Genomic DNA, 21,604 nt, shown 5'->3' on the forward strand with positions numbered 1-21,604 from the left:
TACCAATATATTTAGAAAACACCCTATCTCGTTAATTAATTATAGAGGTGATCAAATGTAGGTTTGGGCCGAAAATGGATCGGACTTACGTTTATTTTTTGGGCCATGGACAAGCGGGTTAACAGGTTGGTACGGGTTAGTGAGCTAGGACTTTATATTTTTCTCAAAATACCCTGTCTATATCCGCTTATTTGGCGAGCAGGATGGACCAAATTCAATGGACGGGATACACATAAACAACTCTAAATTACTTTAATTCCATTTTCAACATTAGTCACATTTATTTCGAAATCATAAAAAAAAAATGTAAAAAAGAAAAAAAAAAAAAAAAGCACAAAACGACCAAAAGCCCAAAGGGCGGCTCTCTATGATTGCTGAAGCCACCACATCTTTTCTTCCCTCTTTGACATCTTTCATATACTTTCTCTCTCTAAATTTCACCCTACAATTCAGATTTTTGTTTAAGTCATAGGTTTTACAGAATAGTACGATAATTTAATGTCGTTTCATTCAAATTAATCATATTTTTCTCCCCAAAAAATCACAGAATTCAACTTTTTGGAGGGTCTTTTCTTATTCTTTGCAAAATTCCATTAATTCCCAGGTAAAAGATTCGATTATTGTTAATGGGTTTCTTTTATTTTATTAAAATATTTAGTAATTTGTTATTGGGTATTTTTAGATTTTGAGAATTTGAGATTCTGTAATTTGTGGTGAAAATTTGAGTGTTAGTTAGTTTATTATTACTATGGTGTGGTTGTTAATGATGTTTGGATGTTGAATTATGTTGGGTGTTGTTTGAATTTACTCCACCCGTCTCGTTCATTTGTTTACCTTTTTTTTTCTCGGTGAGGGTGTGCTTTAATCAGACTTGAACAAGTGATTGAGACGGAGGGAGTATTTTTTTTACTGTTGGATTGATTAAATGTGTTTGTAATTAGGGTTTTGATTGAGTTTTTATGAGATTTGTAGTGGCGGATAAGTGGGTTTTCGAAGTTTTCTTGATTAGAGATGAATTTGGAATGATTGTTGTGGGACCTAGTGTGGTAGATTATAGGGCGAATGATAATGCGAACACAAATTCTCACTTTAGACGGACACTATCCGTCTACAGCTCATTCAGTAGACGGACACTATCCGTCTACAGCTCATTCAGTAGAGTTTCTAAATTTGAGAGACGTATTGTCTGTCATGTGGTAATTAGGTAACTTCTGTGTGATGATATTTTCATTGATTTCTATCTTGATGCTTTTATATCTGAACCGCGCCACTGGATCGACTTGTGAGTCTATTGCCCCACTTATCATCTTTGAAGGTTAATATGACCTCGCTTTGAAGTGGTATCAACCATCTGTGGCAAAACGACCGATAATGGATCTCTATGGAGTATGGAGTATGGACTATGGTTGATTCCGAGATTTTCTTAAACTGACAATTTGTGGAGTCTTTGTTGTTTCTAAACGGGTGCTTTTGTTTGCAGATTCTGCAACTCAGTGATGTGCTTCTAATTTTTTTAAGATAAAGTGAGAGTCAGATGATTGATTTTGAAGATCTTGCACAAATTGGAAAAATAGTTTGCTATTTTGGATACAATTGATTCTTAATCTAGCTGTGTACCTTGAGGGTTGATAATTTATTTTATGGATGGAGATGAACATGCATTCTTCATTTCCAATGCACACCGCTGGTGGGAACTGCCCTACCTTACCTATTTCGACTTCTAGTGGAAAGTGTTTCAATGAACTCAAATCGCCATTGGCCACTTTGACGAATCCCTTAGAAGACTTTCCAGGTTCACCTGATCCATTTGCTGTGTCCTCATCAAGAGAAACGGTCCCGTGCCATAATATGCAGGCTAACCCTATTGTTTCTTGTATTGGGTCCTCTCACAATGATATTCCTTACGTGTCAGGATTCCCAAGTGATCTACAGTTCCCTTCATTCGCTCCTTGTGAAAGGCAGCCACAGAATTCTTCATTTATAACTCAGTCATCAGGAGGCATATCACATTTTCAAAATGACCCTTTAGATATTCAACCGACTGGGTTTATCAACTACCATAAGGAAGATGATGACGATAATTCTTGGAGTACTGGCCAACTTCAGGATTTGCTTGATTTTCCTGAAAGCTTACCCTTACCTCATGGTCAAGTTGGTAATAATACAGAGTTCATGTCGAATGAAAACCATGTGAAGAGAATTACTTGGAAAGAGCTTGCAGAAGATGACCTGTATGTGAACAATTTGGAGCCTAACTGGAATGAGATTCTTGGTGATTCCAATGTCGGGGATCAGCAGCCAAAGGTGGGTTCTTGCTCATATGTAGTTGTAAAGTTTAGTAGGTTTCGTGCCTCTAAAGGTATTTCTCGTCGCATATTGTTTTGAGGAAAATCGCATATGCAGCCCAAGGTTGTTTGTCAACTACTGTATTGTTTCACTGGGTTCGTTTTGAAACCTTGGAAGACATAGACTCTTATAATATGCATGGCCTTTTAAGAGTGTGCTTCCATTTCTAACGGAGTCGAAGACTCATTGTTGCACAGCTTTTTAAGAGTGCTTCCATTTCAAATGGAGTCGAAGACTCATTGTTGTTTGGTTTTGAGTTGTTTTGAATTATGATGAAATATTGCAGATAGGCTCACCAAACTGGTGAACTTCAATTCGTTGTGAAGCAGCATTCAATTGATACGATTCTTGATGTTCTTTTTTGTAATGGGATAATCAGGAAGCAGCCTCTAAGCTGTGTACATCTGTCCTCCTTATCCCGCCATTCGGGGAAGCCCTTAAGGAGCTAGGGTGATGCTGTGTAAGAAAGGAAATTATCATACGCTTTCAGTTTAATTCTATTTTTGTGCCCGCTTGCAGGTACCACAATCGTCCTCTGATTTAATAGCTCCACAGCCAACACTTCAGCAGCAGCTTTCTTTACCCTCTAGAGAAGTTTCTGCTACTTCCAATTCAGCGTCTGCTGCTCAATCAAATAAACCTCGCATGCGCTGGACACCAGAACTTCATGAAGCCTTTGTTGATGCTGTCAATCAGCTTGGTGGTAGTGAAAGTGCGTTTTCGCTCTCTAAAATGTTTTTTTTTTTTAATTTGTTTCCTGTGAGTGATGGGTCTTGACTCTTGATGGTTTGATTTGACTGTGTTGACCGGCGGTTTCTATTTCAGAAGCTACTCCCAAAGGTGTCTTAAGGCTCATGAATGTTGAAGGGCTGACCATCTACCATGTGAAAAGCCACCTGCAGGTAAGAGTTTATGTTACTCCTATGTGACGACGCTGTACATCACTACATGCATTTACATCTTCGTTTGAGCTCACAGCATTTTTTTTTCTACTTCAGAAATATAGGACTGCAAGGGTCAGGCCAGAATCATCTGAAGGTCACCTTCTGAATTATATACATACATTTTCTTTTAGTAGTTTTTTAATTCATTTATTTTTATCGTTTCATGATTGTTGTTTCTCCCCTCTCTTATCCGTTGCTTCTCTCATCCAATTTATGTCTCCTTCTCTCCTCTGTGAGCTTGTCAGAAGAGTGTAATCACCTTTGTTCTACCTTATGAAACTCATGTCTTTTTAAACGTTATCAAGTTTTATGCGGCAAACCTCTTGCTTATCTCCCATTGGACCACATATTGTCAAAACAGTCAAATATAAACATGCTCAAAGGATACACGACTGTATTCCGTTGAGTAAGAGACTATTATAGGATGAGATTGGTGGTTGTATGACTCAGCTGTTGGCTTTTAATTCCCTCCGTCCAAAAAAGCTGTTCATTGCTAATTGGCGAAAGATTTTGTTTATTGATTAGATGTTGTTCTGCAGGTAATCCAGAGAATAAAAGCAGTGGTATTGAGCAGATCTCACCGGTAGACTTGAAAACGTAAGCCATTGTTCTCCAAAATTTATTTTACTTGCACCAATTTTTAAGTCTTTTTGTGTGCGGGAGACGGGTAGCTTATGCATGTTTGTGCTCTTGGATTATACCCCCCTCATTCCCTCAGTCTCTTTATTCACTTGGGTTCACTACATTTGTTTTTTGACCAAATTTTAGGAGATGAATTGATGAAAAAAATGTGAGAAAAGAATGGGACCCACACTAACATGAGAAATTATTTGTGTGTGTTATTTCTTACAATAAAATAGAAATGTAGTGAATTAATTTAAACTTTCCAAAATGGAAATGGGTAGTAAACCCAAATGATTATAAGGAATAGTAGCTTGATCCACACCCTTCATCAATCCCATTTCTCTTGTTTCAATTTGAGTTTTGAAAAATGAGAGCGGAAAATAGTTACTCTGTATTTCGATTAATCAAATATAACGAATACATATGTTTTGAGTAATTAATGATCAAAGTTAACATGGGTTGACCACAAAAGGCAAATGAAGACGATAAGTTTGGGATGGTGCTTGAAGGTAGTACTAGATACAGTTTTGTTTGGTTTCCTCAATTTTCCTAATTTTTTTGTCTAACCGGTAAGACATACTTTTGTGTTATGGATATAGGAGTATCACGATAACCGAGGCTCTGCGAATGCAAATGGAAGTTCAGAAGCAGTTGCATGAACAGCTAGAGGTATGTAGATGCTCCAATAATGTCTTTTGCACGTCTGGGAAATTGTTGATTTGCTGTATATGATTGTTCTTGCCAGATTTATAGCATTGGTTTGTGCCAATTCTTTCTAAATACGATTGATTTCTTTTGCACGTCTTGGAAATTGCTTAGTTGCATGAACAGCTCGAAACTTTTGGTCCAAAGAAGCAACTTCACACTAATATTACTTTTCGGCCGTCCTTCACTTGGATATTTACCCATGCCCAACACTCGTATATTAATTTTCGGCCGTCCTTCACTTGAAACTGATAATTTGGTGTACCTTACCATAAGTTGGTTTCACATTTTAATCTGATCTCTCTCACTTCTGTTCAGATACAACGAAAACTGCAGCTACAAATCGAAGAGCAGGGAAAGTACCTCTTACAGATGCTCGAGAGTCAAAACAAAGCCGAGAAGGAAAAGATCAAACCTGGACAATCTGATGGCAACGCTACCACCTCTCCCGACGGTAAGTCAAAGGCCTCCGACGACCATTTACTGGCAGGGGAAGGTACAAGTACCTCAGGCCAAGCGCCCGGAGAAATTCACAACTCAAGAAAGCAGAAAATAACTGAGGGCTCTGGTAGTTTAGATCAGCAACCAGAAGACGACAGGTCTTCCCTTTCCCCCATGAAGCGTCCGAGAACCGATGATTCATTTCAGTAGCATGAGGAGTAGATCTTGCAAACGGATCATTTAGGTCAATTATGAGTCATGCTGCTGTTATTTTTGTAGTTCCAAAATACAAACATTAAAGTACAACATGGGTTTGAGAGACGGTGGTTTCTCTGTGCCCTTGACGATAAATCATCTGTTCAAAAGAACTACAGTTTCTCGACTCGAGTCAAGTCTTGGATGTGGAAATTAGTTTGGACTTCAGATTTGTCTCCTTGATTAGGATACACACTAATTTGTAAGAAATATTGGCCACTTTTTATGTGGATTGATAAATTCTCGTGGTTGTTAGAATCTAAATTAGAAGTTGCTTACAACTCATTATTTACGGCTGCCAAAAAAAAAAAAAAACAACTTTGCAGGACTGAACTGTTCAAAGTTTTTGCTATTCAAATGTCAGTTAATGTATTATACAACTGGTTATATATACTAGTACAACTTAGTAGTTGAGCTTTGTTATAAAGTTATCGAGCTCTACTAACAAAATTATCGAGCTATGATACAAAGTTATTGAGCTTAACAGAATAATTATTAAGCTCAATAACTTAGTAAAATAGCTCAACAACTAGGTGTAAGAGCTCAATAACTTTGGGGGCGGTTGTACAATGCCACTATACAACTGGTTGTAGGATAATATTTGTGTTCAAATGCTTGGACGAGGTTGGATTGAGGTCAAAGTTGTCTAAATGTAAAAAAAAAAAAAGAATGATAGAATTTTACTCTTCACCAGTTATCGAATTTAAGTTTTTATTAGTTTAATTCAAGTTCTATAAGTGAAATTCAGTTCAGGTCAGATTTTTCGTTTAATACAATGGTTCATTATTCTTATTTCTTACTAAACGAACGTTACAACTAGACCTAGCAAACGAGTCAACTGGGTTGGGCGTTTTAAATCATTTCGTATTTTGTTATGGGTTTTTTTGTCAAAAACTACCTAATATTTAGGTGTATTTGTAAAAATACTACCTTATACTGTATTATTTTTTTTGTTTTCAACTACCTTTGTTTTTTTTTTATTTTTGGTCAATAACTACCTACGCTAAGAATCTAGACATATTTGGTCTATTTTCCGGCTTTAACATTTCTCACATAACTCTTTTATGTTTTAATCTTACTAAGGCCCGATTTTGGGAAGTCATAAAGTACTTACGCTGAACTTTAGTAGATGTTTGTAGTTATTATTGAAATGTGAAATTCATTAATTTTGCTTATCTGAAGTTAAATTTTGGCTTGGATGATCATTGTTGTTTGATGTTAAGAAAGTCATGTGAGATAGGTTAACATCACTAAATCTGCCAAATCTCGCCATATTTTCAGCGTAGGTAGTTTTTGACCAAAAAATGAGAAAATAAAGGTAGTCTAAAACAAGAAAAATAATATAAGGTAGTTTTTTTTACAAATACCCCTAAATATAAGGTAGTTTTTGACAAAAAACTCTTTTGTTATTATCAAATTTTTTTCGGGATAATGAGTAGTGTACGACAATAAACATTCTGGTCGGGTCACATTAAGTCGGGTTTATTAGGGGGTACTGGTCAAGCCTAGGTCCAAAAAAACCCGTAAATAATCACTTTCTAGTCCAAAATAGCCAAATCAACATCAGCCCGATCCAATATAACTCGAACCAAACCGACCCCGACCGAGTCGAAGTCAAAACAAGCATAGTAGTAAGTTAGTAACAGCAATAGAGACGACGTGGTTGAGCAACTCGCCGGAGAAAACAGAAAGGAAGAGAGAGAGAGAGAAGATGTTGTTCCAGGTAGGAGGACAAGGTACGCGCCCTACCTTCTTCGAAATGGCCGCCGCTCAACAGCTTCCTTCTAGTTTACGCTCCGCTCTCGCTTACTCTCTCGGTGTATTCATCTTTCTCTCTCCTTTGAATTCCAGTTTTAATCTTAATTTGATTGTTTTTCGTAATTATGTTTGTAATTCAATTTTTGTAATTAGGTATTTTTCCAATTAGGTTTTGTTTATCTGTTTAATTGCGAATCGATTCGAGTTTAGCACGCTTGAAATCGATGTGATATATGTATTATAAGAGCGTATTGTGTATCGGTCGTGGCGTATTTATGATGAATTAGTTAATCTTTGATTACGCGATTGTGGAATATATAAATGAAATGATTTAGTAATAGTGTTTGTGATCGTTGTTTCGGAATTCAATCTTGTGGTTAGTTGTTCTTTTAATTAGGTTTTGTTTACAGTTCAATTGAGTGTTAAATTAAGAGCTTACTTAAAATTGATGTAACATATGCATTTTAAGAGCGTATTGTGTATCGAATGTGGCGTATTTATGATGAATTAGGTAAAACTTGATTGCGCGAGTGTGGAACATTTTAATGAAATGATTTAGTTGTGAGGAGCTTGATTGTTGTCTCAGGACTGTAACTGTTTGAAGTTATCGTGAAAATATATTTATGCGGGATCTTGTTTGATTCGTCTTTACGAGTACATTAAAAATATCCTTCTTTTATAACTTTTGCACATACGTAGCTAATGATATTTAACGCATAAAACACGCGTTGGCAAACGTGAAAAAGGAAAGTCGTAGAGTGGAGTTGAATGGAGAAAGTAGTGTGTATTCATGGTTTGGCAGTAGTGTGGTGAGTTGGTGATTAGTTAAGGACTTAAGGTTGCTGGTTTTAAGGCAGTGGAGCAATTTTCGACGTAATTGTTATTGTTGTTGTATTCCATGTGTTATCACTGATTCACTGCTGGTTACTACGAAGGTGGATTACTTGATTTAATGGATGGCATGGGAGCATGAAAGTTTCTGCTTTAACTTTTAAGTGGCGAGTATGTGGTTGTATATTCTGAGTATGTTTGCCTTTCGTGTACACGACTGAAAACACGAGCATATTCTATAATGCAGGTGATGGCTCTCAGAAGGCCGATTTTACATAAGGTGTTGGACTACGAGGATGAGTTCTTTGCCTTGTTGATGTTAGTTCTCGAAACTCATAGCGTCAGAACCACAGGTATTGGGTGTCCCTTGTCGAAACGTCAGGCTTTCTTCAGTGATTTGATTTCAGTTGAATATTGTGTTTTTTTAATGGTTTACCATCAACGGAATTCCAATTATGAAGGAGCGCGATAAACAGTGTTTTCATTGTTGTAGCTAAAAATGTTAAAAATTTATCTTTGCAATTTGCTTATTGTAGGATGGGAGGGGCAGAGGTGTTAGGTGTAAATGTCTGGAGTCTTGGCAGTGGACAGCTGTTCTATATATGTGCGCAACTCCGTAAAGATAACATTGAGAGTTGTGGGCCGATAAAAGTCGGAGCACTGAACCAAAAAAAAAAAAACGATCCTAACATGCCTTTAAACTAACTACTAAGATAAAAAAATGTTTTAAGGTCCTCAACTTATGTCAAATTGGAATAGGAAATAATAGTATAGAATGCCACAATGATGATTTCTTACAATTGGAGGGGGAGTCGTATTTATTTCTCTTCTGATGTTTTTCCTCTGAACGTCCTCTTTAGTTTTTATGTTCATTTAGTTAGGTAGAAGTATCCATTAAGGGAATCTACTACTAAGGTTTTTTTGGGCGGCATTGACATAATCTTTTGTTTTGAACTGTTTGTTTTCAGATGCTTCGTTTGCGGAGTCTTTATACGGGTTGCGTAGAAGAGCAGTAAAAATTAAAATGAAAAAAGATGATCCCCGTTCTGACTCCACGGAAGGAATCCAGCTCTCAGGGTTAGAAAAGAATCAAAGGGTCCTTTCAGTTGTTTTTCTGGTATGCTCCCATATAGAAAACATTTCTTCGTTGCAAATAGTCTTATTTTGGTGTGAGAGGCGAGATCAAAGCTATTCTACATCTTAATTTAGTTGCCAGATTTGTGACCAACATATGCTGTGTTGTGCAACAAGCCAACAAGGTGTTTTTGTAAGCAACTGTTATAGGAAACTTATTGCACTGCTATGATTGACGCAAACGCTATGTATTTTTCTGTGATCAAAGAATATATTCTTAGACATTGTGCTTCTCTTTATAGGTAATTTTGAATAAAGTGTGAGTATGGACTGCCAAAAGGCCTACAACAACTAAAGTTCTTCAAAATACCAGTATCAGTGCACTACTACATCAAAGGCTCAGTGCCACAACAGAGAAGGATCAGGTCCTTTGGCGGTCTCGTAATCTCCTGGCAACTAGATTATCCGGACCATGTCCCAATCTATTGAGGTTAACTGGACGCTTTGTAGCAGCCTTCTTTTTCGGCGATTTCTCTTTTTCAAAATTTTCAGGCTCCAATTGGGGAACCTCATCTAAAACTCCTGTTTCTTGGCTCTTTGAAGCAGCCGACAATCGATCTTCCAAATTTCCACCTTTGTCTTGTGACAGCTTTGTAGGAAGCTCTTTAGCATTAGGCTCCTTTGGGAGGGTTGCAGCCAGGGCATTCAGTAAAATCCAAGGCCAATTGCTTTTGCGGCATCTCTTTACAAATCTGCTGTTTCATAGAAAGCAAAATGTCCTCGTTGCTTTCCCCACACACAAAATCTTCTTCATCTTCCAAAGTTTGCTTGGCATGAATCAAGCAATAGTTGAGCATTTGGATAGCAATATTTTGTCCAGCTTCCGTCACAAGGGATTCGTACGAAATAGAAAATGGAGGAACGACTCTCTTCCTTTTCTTTGCAGCAGCACTAGTGTTGCCATATTTTTCGCACAAGCTCTCTTCTTTGTCAATGCAGTAAGAACACTTGCTCTTCGAAATACAAGAAGTGGGAGTTCCTCCTAAGTTGGTGAAACAGAAGGCAATTGGGGCATCATCTGGATTATCATTGATAATTTTTTCCAAATCTTTGGTTCTATAATAGAACCATGCCTGCATAGTTAACTTTACATCAATCTTCTCATCATAACCTATCAATCTTTTATTATCTCAACCAATCAAGTTGATTAAACCAAAAAAAACAGAAATCAATTAGGAGTTACTAAGTATAGATGGAGAGAAGCTCAGAAACGCAGGGCTCGGGTTCCGAGCATCAAGAATCACAAGTTTCCAAATGACATTAGCCCAATTGACTTGCTCAATCTTATTTATATCACAACCAAAAAACATTTGTCTACCATATAAAGCTGAATTTTAGATAAGGAAGAAATTCAGTAAGAAGAAATAAGTCAACTTCTTAAGCGATTCTTTGTTTTCCTCAGTAACTGGTATCTTATTGAAAATTTTATCAAGAGTACTTTTCCTGAGTACCTCCTGGATGTTCTTAGGATCCATCGACAACGAAGTCACGAAGTATTCTGGAAGCTCAGACCCAGACCCAACTGACTTCCCTTTATGCTTCACTTCATTGTTCGTTTCCAGCTTAATTCCTAAGCTTTTTTCTACGTCTTCGCCCTCGGCTTTTATTCCCAGCAAAAATGCAATTTCGTGCTCACAGAGAACACGCCATTGATTGCCTATCCAAAAGGCATCTTTCTCGCTGTCATATGAATCCAGGATCTTTTTGAGAAGCACATGGTTAGTCTTTCTTCTAGTAGAACCAGCTTTCAGTATTTTATAGAAGATTGAATGTTGCATAAGTTCTGCAGTTTGAATGGGGGGCAATCCTTTAAGTTGCCAGCTGCATCGTTATCCTTACAAGTATTTTAGTTGCCTCGTTATCCTTTAAGTTGCCAGCTGCATCGTTATCCTTTAAGTTGCCAGAACCAAAACCAGTCTTTGTCAACAAAGACCAGTCCATGTAAACAAAAAACAAAAAACAAAAACCAATTATAAATGGAGTATAGCCAATCAGATATATTGACATAACACAATTCCTATGGGCTGGATTGCCCCCCATTCAAACTGCAGACCTTATGCAACATTCAATCTTCTATAAAATACTGAAAGCTGGTTCTACTAGAAGAAAGACTAACCATGTACTTCTCAAAAAGATCCTGGATTCATATGACAGCGAGAAAGATGCCTTTTTGATAGGCAATCAATGGCGTGTTCTCCGTGAGCACGAAATTGCATTTTTGCTGGGAATGAAAGCCGAGGGCGAAGACGCAGAAAAAAGCTTAGGAATTAAGCTGGAAACGAACAATGAAGTGAAGCATAAAGGGAAGTCAGTTGGGTCTGGGTCTGAGCTTCCAGAATACTTCGTGACTTCGTTTTCGATGGATCCTAAGAACATCCAGGAGGTACTCAGGAAAAGTACTCTTGATAAAATTTTCAATAAGATACCAGTTACTGAGGAAAACAAAGAATCGCTTAAGAAGTTGACTTATTTCTTCTTACTGAATTTCTTCCTTATCCAAAATTCAGCTTTATATGGTAGACAAATGTTTTTTGGTTGTGATATAAATAAGATTGAGCAAATCAATTGGGCTAATGTCATTTGGAAACTTGTGATTCTTGATGCTCGGAACCCGAGCCCTGCGTTTCAGAGCTTCTCTCCATCTATACTTAGTAACTCCTAATTGATTTCTTTTTTTTTTGGTTTAATCAACTTGATTGGTTGAGATAATAACAGATTGATAGGTTATGATGAGAAGATTGATGTAAAGTTAACTATGCAGGCATGGTTCTATTATAGAACCAAAGATTTGGAAAAAATTATCAATGATAATCCAGATGATGCCCCAATTGCCTTCTGTTTCACCAACTTAAGAGGAACTCCCACTTCTTGTATTTCGAAGAGCAAGTGTTTTACTGCATTGACAAAGAAGAGAGCTTGTGCAAAAAATATGGCAACACTAGTGCTGCTGCAAAGAAAAGGAAGAGAGTCGTTCCTCCATTTTCTATTTCGTACGAATCCCTTATGACGGAAGCTGGACAAAATATTGCTATCCAAATGCTCAACTATTGCTTGATTCATGCCAAGCAAACTTTGGAAGATGAAGAAGATTTTGTGTGGGGGGAAAGCAACGAGGACATTTTGCTTTCTATGAAACAGCAGATTTGTAAAGAGACGCCGCAAAGCAATTGGCCTTGGATTTTACTGAATGCCGTGGCTGTAACCCTCCCAAAGGAGCCTAATGCTGAAGAGCTTCCTACAGAGTTGTCACAAGACAAAGGTGGAAATTTGGAAGATCGATTGCGGAGCTGTAGATGAGGTTCCCCAATTGGAGCCTGAAAATTTTGAAAAAGAGAAATCGCCGAAAATGAAGGCTGCTACAAAGCGTCCAGAGATTGGGACATGGTCCGGATAATCTAGTTGACCCGATCCTTCTCTATTGTGGCACTGAGCTTTTGATGTAGTAGTGCACTGATACTGGTATTTTGAAGAACTTTAGTTGTTGTAGGCCTTTTGGCAGTGGATTTAAGGTACGCGGGCTATGAAATTTCGTTTTTTTAAAAAGGATTTTATAAAAAGTTACCGACTCTAGTCTTACCAAATGACCCTGCATATGAGAATAACTTGAGTTAAGTCAGATAAAAGAACTTGATTTGCGCTGTTAGATAAAAGTAGTACTAGACTATACCAAAAAAAATAAAAGTAGTACTAGAGTTGACTTATTAGATAAAAGAACTTCAGTTGAGTCACAAAAGATGGAGACAAAAGAACTTGAGTTGAGTTAGACAAAAGAACTTGAATTGAGTCGTCCAACCCTCTTCAATTCCCCTACACCATGTTTGTTACTCGTGTTTTGAAACTAAAAATAACTACAGGTGGCATTCGGGTTTGGGCCGGGTTCAGGTTAGGTCGGGTCGCATACCCTTTCGGGTCTGGTCGTTATCGAGTCGGGTCATTTCGTGTCAAGCGATGTGTCGGGTCGGGGTTGGGTCGGTCATTATCTGGTCCGGTTACTTAATCGCATAACTACAATTTTTGACCATTAAATTTAGTTTTTAATCTAATATTTGGTTTAATTACTTTATTATCAAGTCAAACGAATCAATCTAAACACAAAATCACTTTTGTTTTGATCAAAATTAAGCTTAATAATTATCTGGTCATCAATTTAATCGGGTCGGTATTGTATTTAATCGGGTCGGGTCGGGTCGGGTCGGGTCGGGTCGGGTCGGGTCGGGTCTGGTCTGGTCTGGTCTGGGTCGGTTTCGGGTCACTGCTAATCGGGTCGTGTCGATTTGATGGGGTCAGGAGACTGGGTTGTTTGATTTTGTGCCGGGTCGGATTGTCGATGATGATGCTGCTGAGCGTAAGTGTGCTAAGTACTGTGATTTGTGCGTGTCAGCGGGTTATGGTTTCCTGCCCTTCTCTTTCTCATCGTTGGGTGAGTTAGATGCGGATGCTGGGACTTTGCTCTTTTCAAATTTATTTATGTCCATATTTTTTATGGCCGTTTTATTTTATAGTGGTTCTAAATAATTTTTGATATTTTGTGAATTTGTTTCTACTTTAAAATATGTAATCTACTTAATTTTTTAGTGTTATTTTTTTACACTTTATAATTCATTTGGTCCGATTTTTTGAGTTCACAATTATATTCTAACATATGTTTTGTATTAATATGTGTTATATTAATTGGTGTATGTATATGTAGTTATAGAGAGGAAATAAATTAAATCCCCTCAAAATTAGGAGAAAGGTTTAAGAAAGGTTAATTGTTAAATCAAATAAATTACATTCAACAAATTAACAAGTAATTGTAAGGTTTAAGAAAGGTTAATTGTTATTGATGATCATTCAAGCAATACAATATGTCCTTATATACTACAATTACATTGAAGTACAAGAAACGTATCTAGAATATTTACCCTAAACCTAAACTTTGTAAACTAAGGTAATTACACAAGATTTGTAAATAACAAAAGAAGGAAACTAATATACAAGCAATATTATACGAGGAAATAAGGAAAACTAGTTTATATGGTAATATTTCTAACATGCCCCCGCAAGACGGACGACCCAAGAGAGAGAGACCGATCTTGGACAACAGTAAAGTGAAACGTGGTGACGGAAGTGACTTAGTGAGAGCATCAGCGAGCTGGTCAGCGCCAGAAATAAATATGTTGAACACGAAGTTGACCTTGATGTACTTGTTCACGAACAAAATGAAACGCAAGGGCCAAATGTTTCATTCGAGAATGAAAGACGGGATTAGCAGAATAGTGAGTAGCACTTAGGTTGTCACAGTAGATAACCGGTGGAGCAGAAAATGGAACTCGGAGTTCAGTGAGAAGCGAGCGAAGCCAAGTTAATTCAGCAGAGGTAGTGACGACAGCTCGAAACTCGGCCTCGGTTGAAGAACAAGCTATCGCTCGTTGCTTTTTCGAGGCCCGAGAAATAGCATTACGTCCCAAGTAAGTAATGTAACCCGTTGTAGAGACGTATGAGTCACGGTCCCCAGCCAAGTCAGCATCACAATAAGCGTGAAGTCGAGGTGGCGAGGAACGATACAATTGAAGACCAACATGAGCCGTACCATTCAAATAACGAAGAAGGCGTTTGAGAGCACTCCAATGAAGCTCGGTGGGGCGTTGCATAAACTGAGCAAGTCGATTGACTAAGAACGCATGAGCCGTACCATTCAAATAACGAAGAAGGCGTTTGAGAGCACTCCAATGAAGCTCGGTGGGGCGTTGCATAAACTCAGCAAGTCGATTGACTAAGAACGCAATATCGGGACGAGTAAACGAGAGGTATTGCAGACTGCCCAGAATAGCACGGTAAGTAGTACCATTTGATAGAGCAGGACTCCCATCGTTTTGTATGGGAGGGTGAACAGCTAAAGGTGTGTTAGCGGGTTTCGACTCAAGCATATTGTGGTTGTGCAATAAATCATGGATGTATTTCGATTGTGTCAAAAGGAGACCATGGGGGTTGGGGGTGACTTCTATGCCTAAAAAATAAGATAAAGTACCCAGGTCTTTGAGGGCAAAACGGGATGCCAGTGAGGTGATAAATGAGGAGACGTGATGCGGGTCTGAGACTCTGAGCCAGTGACAATTATGTCATCGACATAGACAAGTAAAAACAGGGTGTGCGACGATGTCGTGTATAGAAAGAGAGAAGGATCAGCGAGTGAGGCTATGAAGCCAAGACCAAATAGGTGTTGCTTTAGTGTCGTGTACCAGGCTCGAGGACTCGAGCCTGTTTAAGTCCGTAAATTGATTTGTTTAGTTCAGACGTGTGTGGGGTGTTCGGGACTAGTGAAGCCGGTGGTTGCGACATGTAAACTTCATCAGAAAGATTGCCTTGCAAAAACGCATTATTAATGTCGAGTTGGCGTAGACACCAGAGTAATCAACACCGGCACGTTGTAGGAAACCTTTAGCAACCAAGCGAGCTTTGTACTTGTCAATGGTATTATCGGGTTTGTATTTGATACGATAAATCCACTTACACCCAATGACATTGTAGGATGGGTTGTGAGGAACCAGTGTCCAAGTATTATTGTTTTGAAGAGCATCATATTCAGCAGTCATTGCAGCGCGCCACAGAGGATCAACAAGAGCCTGTTTAGTGGTGTTTGGCAGGCGAGAGGGTGGGAGAAGGGTGGCTAGTTTGGCATACTTGGGACTGCTAGTTCTACTTCGGTTTTAAAAATCGTTTTAAATCTTTATTCTCGATTTAAATTCTAAGTTTTTATAAAAGACATCCGGACTTCAATTTTAAAACCTATAAGTTTGCCTGACTTTTGTATTATGTTTCACTCCCCTTTTGTTTTTCACTTTTTCTTTTCTATTTTTTCGCATTTTGAGGTGTGCGTTCACCCATGGACAGTTCTAAAGGATGATTCATGTCAGCCGACTCCAAATCATTTTATGATTAAGGCTCTGATGTTGTTGTTGTTGTTGTTGTATGGACTGCTAGTTCATGGTTACCGAATTCGCTATGAATACGTCCTTACCAATTCGCGATTCGCTCCTATAGAATGTGTGTTATATGTATTTTTAGTAAGCAACATGATAGAATTCGCTTTTAGCAATTCGCGATTCGCAGGGCACCGAGCGAATTCGGTAACCATGTGCTAGTTTATTGTAGCCGCCGCCGGAAAAATAACGAGACAAGGTTTTGTACTGTATAGTGTATACTCAAGTTCAAGAAAGTATAGTTGCCTTTCAGTTTTGGTATTTCCTAAAATGTTTAATCACATTGTATACTTAGTTTAAAATAGAAGTCGGTATTCTCTTAGCATTGTAATTTGTATACTTGGTTAAAATAATGAGACAAGGTTTTGTACTGTATACTTAGTATTCTCTTTTTATCTTCAATCACGAATTCAAGATTAAAAATCTGAAAGGGTTCCAATGAGAGAATGGCGGTTCTATTGAGCATATAGGGGGAATTTAGGTGTTTTCCCTATACTTCCATGAAAATGATTCCAAAGAAGGGGTCGATATTTTGGGATAAAGAGGGTAAAATATAAAACATAACTTCACGTGTAATTTGACTATTTGAGCGATGTTTTGTGTTTGGAATATGATTATTGTCCAAATGGAATTTTTATAGGTTGTGTTGCCATATTTTAAGTCAAAGTTGCATTCTATATATAATAAGGAGAGGGAGTCTGCACTGCATGCGAGTTTATGGGGATCAAGTGATGAAAGATTTGATGATACTGACTACCTAGATACAGCTGGGAGTCCAGTTGATCAAAGTAGAGCTTCAGATGCTGAGCTATCATCAAGAGCACGCATCTTAAGGGGAGCTAAGAAACTTATAGGTGTTTGTTACCCTTTGATACACGCTGGGCATGAAGGTATTTCGTCTTCACTTGTGTTTTCTTCCCCTGTGATCAATAAGCTGTCATTCGCTCTTCGTGTTGTAAAGCCCTTTTTTTCTTTCAGACCAAGGAGAAGGAAAGGGTCAAATATGAATATTTATGTTTTTTTTAAAGGATATTAATTTTGATTCATTTTACTTGTCTGTGCCTGGATTGTTCGGGAATTGGAAATACATACCTGACATATACAGCGTTCTCTGTTTACCCTGTTTCTTTGTCTCTACTACCACTTCCAAAGTTCCTTCCTTCTCCCTTTATTATTTCTATAATTCAGTCTAAATTGATTAATGAAGTCTAAACAATGTGGGCTGGTGTCTTAATGAATAGGTGCATCGAAGTTGTTTTGCCTATTTACTTTCATCTATTTAACTTTGTTCTTTATTTATTCTCTATACCTTCGGATGTCTCAACGATACAAACAAAAGATGGATGATAAGTGAGAAGTCTCCTCAAAAGTTTGTGGTTATAGCAATATTTGACTGCAATTATGCTACAGCGTCATATTACCATGGATGTATAGTGTATACTTACAATATTGAATTCCTTTTTACTGTGTTTTCAATGGTGTTTGGCTACTTACCCGAGTAAACTGAATTTTTGTGTAGGTGCAACATTTGCTTACCAACTGTTGTATCTATTGGATGCAACCGGCTTCTATTCGCTTGGACTGCAGGCCTTAGGGATCCATGTGTGTCGTGCTACTGGACAGGAACTGGTATTATATTTGCTGAAGTTTTTATCCTAGAAAATAGAGTCCATTTTTTTCTTCTCTTTTCAGATGTTAATGAAATTATTCTTATGTTGAGCTCAATCAATATTATGTCAAGGTAGATGGATGCTTCTTCAAGAATATCGAGGATGAGGAGCCGTGAACGTGAGAGGCTTCGGGGCCCTCCTTGGCTTAAGGTAATTTTCCCCTACATTCTAGTGCACATGCAGCATGACGACCAAAGACCAGTTTTTTTGCTATAATTTATCTCTGGTCAAGATGTGTTTTTTTATTCATTAAAATGCAAAAAAAAAAAAAAATTCATAACTTTGTGTCTGAAATGGTATAATCCTTCTTTCTACAAGTTTTTGCTTCGTTTGTGTGCGGAATTTGATGAATGTGGGGCCATGGCTCTATCCTCTTTTTAACAATTTAGGTTGATACATGAAACTTAAGTTGAGATGAACGTTTTTCTATAGAAGTAGCTAATGTGGACAATAATAGTTTAGCCTGTGCCTGAGAAATCATGTGTCTATTTGGCACCTCCCCATAGTCCCATACTACTTTTAGATGGGCACACCAATTTGTTAACATGAGAGTTGGTGTCTGCTTGGGTGATTGTGCTGCCCTAATGGCATTACTTAAATGTTTCCTTAGTTTGCATTGTACTTTGTAGATTTTATGGTTTTTGTTTGTCAGGAACTCATAATTTGGTTGATCCTGAAAAATAAAATGAAAAACTCATGTGTTATCTATTATGGGTAGTAAACTATACACACATTGGACTTGCTTATTAATATTTTTTCGTGTGTGGCATTCCAGAAAATACAGGGAGCATTTCTCACCTCTATGTATGCAGTGCTTGATTATGCGCAAACTGGTTTAATTGCCGCGGTATTCATATTCAAGGTTAGTGTAATCCCACAAACTTCTACCACTGGGGCCTCTTAGATTATTCCTATTTGCATCGAAGCTATTTGAGAACAAAGTGACTACATCTTATTTCTATCTCATTGATGTCATGCTCTAGATGATGGAATGGTGGTACCAGTCTGCTGAGGAGAGAATGTCAGCTCCAACCATCTACCCCCCACCACCTCCGCCTCCAGCCCCAAGAGTGAGTATACTTTTCTCCACTGATTTAGACCTATGCTGCAAAAATATTTTACTACTAGATTACCTGCCCATGTTGGACTCTCAACTTTCGGGGATGGGTATGTCGTTTTTGACACTTGACAATTCTATAGTTTTATACACTTGGGCTCCCTCTTGTGTCAGATATTTCTAAGTTCTTACTGAATTTGAGTACCATAGATTCCACCTGCCTTTTAAACATGAGACTGAAGATGCAAAAATCTCGTGCCTCCATCATAGACCTGACAAACGGGTCACCTCGGTCGGATTCGGGTCAGTTCGGGTTTGCAAGAAATCGGGTTGATTTGGGTCATTTCCGGGTTTGTTATTATCGATTTATTTTTAGGGATAATGGCCAGTTTGCAACAATGACATTCGGTACGGGTCATACATAATCGGGTCAACTCGGGTTGGGCTCGGGCCGGCCAATTTTGCCAGCTCTACTTCCTCATAATTATACATTTGTTTGAATACCGGGGTGCTTAACAATCTCTTCATACAGGTGGCCAAGGAAGGTATTCAATTGCCATCTGATAGAACAGTTTGTCCGTTGTGCTCGGAGAAGCGTGCAAATCCCTCTGTTGTAACAGTTTCAGGATACGTCTTCTGTTATGGTTGCATATTTAAGTACATTTCTCAGGTGAGACCCTTGATATCAAGCTGAATAACTCCCTCTTATTCAAGGGATTCTCTACATTTCTTGAAAATATTCCTCACAAAAGAATAAAAACGTAAAGAACGTGTTGAATGGGAGGGAGTATCTGTTTGTCTGTTGTAGTGTCGCCCTTGCCCGTGTAGGTATCCTTTGTTTCTTACTTGCCTGCTGTTTTTCTTGCAGTATAAAAGGTGCCCTGTAACACTCATCCCTGCCGAAGTTGAGGACGTTAGAAGGCTTTTCCATGACATGTAGAACTTCTTACCTATTACCTTAATATTGTATCAGAACACACCTGAAAATCATTGTGTATAATATTTGAAAATTTATTTGATTCCCGGCCAATCTGCTAACATGTTGGCTAGTAATCTGGCTTTGGTAAATTTTCTGAACTTTTAGTTAAATTTTTCTTGATTTATGGTCCAGCTGACCAACCTTCCGACATGATATTTGGCCCAAAAAGCCCATGGACCATCCCAAACTAAGCCCGTTGCGAGTTTAGGGCCGGGTATGGGCCAACCTCAAACATTGCAATAAACACCCCGTCTTTTTTATTTTACCGTCATATTTTGGACTTCTTGGTTTATTTTCTATATTTCTCATGCTATCATACTTCAAAGTGTTGGGGGTGTGTAATTTTGTTGTAAAACAATCTTGTTTATTTGTGGTTGAAATGTTGAATAACATAATCCAGTCAATCCACCCATAGCAATTTGAATGTTTGGACAAGGTACTGATTTTGTCTTTCGTGAACTGAATAAGCAGAATACCAAATGTATAATTGTATCACTATGGGCCAAAAATCCCCAATTAGGCTCGAAAGCCGTTGCAACCTGATAGGGCTTGGTTTTGGGTCAGAACAGCAAGCCCGAATATTAAGCCTGGCCTGCTATTTAGGCTATTTTTTTAGGGGCATATCGACACTCCCAAACGTCTTCCGTTGCTACTCAAATTTTGCGTGGCCGCTTTATCTGACCCGAGGAACTTTCTACGTGATTTCCGGAGAATTTTGTTCCGGGACCCTGGAATCCGAAAAACCGTGTATTATGCACTTCAATTTGAGCCGTTCAGGAGGTCGTACCGGACCCAATTTCTTTTTCTCCCGGTTTTTCAATCACGCGTCCGAGCTCATTTCAGGAGTTAACCTATTCGATTCAGCCTCAAATAACGATCATTAAACGAGCATTAATCCATTTTTCACGATTATCAGAGGTTCGACGAATGCTGGTTTATGGCATACCGGCACCCCCAAATATCTTCCGTTGCTACCCAAATTTTGCGTGGCCGCTTTATCTGACCCGAGAAACTTTATATGTGATTTCCGAAGAATTTTATTCCGGGACCCTGGAATCCCGAAAAACCGTGTATTATACACTTCAATTTGAGCCGTTCGGGAGGTCGTACCGTAACCAGTTTCTTTTTCTCCCGGTTTTTCAATCACACGTCCGAGGTCGTTTCAGGAGTTAACCTATTTGATTCAGCCTCAAATAACGAGCACTAATTCATTTTTCACGATTATCCGAGGTTCGACGAATGATGGTTTATGGCATACCGACTCCCAAACGTCTTCCGTTGCTACTCAAATTTTGCGTGGCCGCTTTATCAGACCCAAGGAACTTTCTATGTGATTTCCGGATAATTTTGTTCTGGGACTTTGGAATCCTGAAAAACCGTGTATTATAGACTTCAATTTGAGCCGTTCGGGAGGTCGTACCGGACCCAGTTTCTTTTTCTCCCGGTTTTTCAATCACGCGTCCGAGATCATTTCAAGAGTTAACCTATTCGATTCAGCCTCAAATAACGAGCATTAATCCATTTTTCACGATTATCCGAGATTCGATAAATGCTGGTTTATGGCATACCGGCACCCCCAAATGTCTTCCGTTGCTACTCAAATTTTGCGTGGCCACTTTATCTGATTCGAGGAACTTTCTATGTGATTTCCGGAGAATTTTGTTCTGGGACCCTGGAATCCCGAAAAACTGTGTATTATGCTGTGACACCCTCATTTATTGCGGAAAAATAAACACGTAATTCTAGAATAAAACTGCATGGATATGTTTGTAATAGGTTCATTTGGGTAAAAACCTGTAATTTTTAAAACCTGAACCTGTTATAAAGATATCCAAATGGGAAGGTGTCAAACATACAAGGTCCAAAATAAATCTCATGAATGCAACATCGCTAAAGTC

At 38.3% G+C, this 21,604-nt stretch overlaps 2 protein-coding genes across 2 annotated transcripts; both read left to right on the forward strand.

Annotated features, from left to right (window-relative positions):
- Positions 1-261: 261 nt before the first annotated feature.
- On the forward strand, positions 262-5,579 carry LOC141619726 (protein PHR1-LIKE 1-like). The gene is made up of 8 exons (XM_074436746.1): positions 262-604; positions 1,481-2,304; positions 2,866-3,058; positions 3,172-3,248; positions 3,345-3,384; positions 3,830-3,887; positions 4,514-4,583; positions 4,938-5,579. The coding sequence occupies exons 2-8, from the start codon at positions 1,645-1,647 to the stop codon at positions 5,268-5,270; spliced, it is 1,431 nt and encodes a 476-aa protein (XP_074292847.1). The 5' UTR covers positions 262-604; positions 1,481-1,644; the 3' UTR covers positions 5,271-5,579.
- Positions 5,580-6,876: 1,297 nt separating this feature from the next.
- On the forward strand, positions 6,877-19,795 carry LOC141619727 (peroxisome biogenesis protein 12-like). The gene is made up of 10 exons (XM_074436747.1): positions 6,877-7,134; positions 8,152-8,257; positions 8,873-9,021; positions 16,641-16,890; positions 17,520-17,629; positions 17,746-17,820; positions 18,446-18,532; positions 18,654-18,740; positions 19,260-19,397; positions 19,596-19,795. Exons 1-10 carry the CDS (start codon positions 7,027-7,029, stop codon positions 19,665-19,667), a joined length of 1,182 nt encoding a protein of 393 aa, XP_074292848.1. The 5' UTR covers positions 6,877-7,026; the 3' UTR covers positions 19,668-19,795.
- The last annotated feature ends 1,809 nt before the right edge of the window (positions 19,796-21,604 follow it).

Source organism: Silene latifolia, chromosome X, assembly GCF_048544455.1.
Source record: "Silene latifolia isolate original U9 population chromosome X, ASM4854445v1, whole genome shotgun sequence".
NCBI lineage: Eukaryota > Viridiplantae > Streptophyta > Magnoliopsida > Caryophyllales > Caryophyllaceae > Silene > Silene latifolia.

What these genes read in the sequence shown, in the direction of transcription:
- LOC141619727 (XM_074436747.1), top strand. Translation starts at nt 7,027, where the DNA reads ATGTTGTTCCAGGTAGGAGGACAAGGTACGCGCCCTACCTTCTTCGAA. An exon ending in GATACACGCTGGGCATGAAG is followed by an intron (nt 16,891 to 17,519) that starts GTATTTCGTCTT and finishes ATTTTTGTGTAG; the next exon opens with GTGCAACATTTGCTTACCAA. An exon ending in GGGGCCCTCCTTGGCTTAAG is followed by an intron (nt 17,821 to 18,445) that starts GTAATTTTCCCC and finishes GTGGCATTCCAG; the next exon opens with AAAATACAGGGAGCATTTCT.
- LOC141619726 (XM_074436746.1), top strand. Translation starts at nt 1,645, where the DNA reads ATGGAGATGAACATGCATTCTTCATTTCCAATGCACACCGCTGGTGGG. An exon ending in TCGGGGATCAGCAGCCAAAG is followed by an intron (nt 2,305 to 2,865) that starts GTGGGTTCTTGC and finishes GCCCGCTTGCAG; the next exon opens with GTACCACAATCGTCCTCTGA. An exon ending in TCACCGGTAGACTTGAAAAC is followed by an intron (nt 3,888 to 4,513) that starts GTAAGCCATTGT and finishes TTATGGATATAG; the next exon opens with GAGTATCACGATAACCGAGG.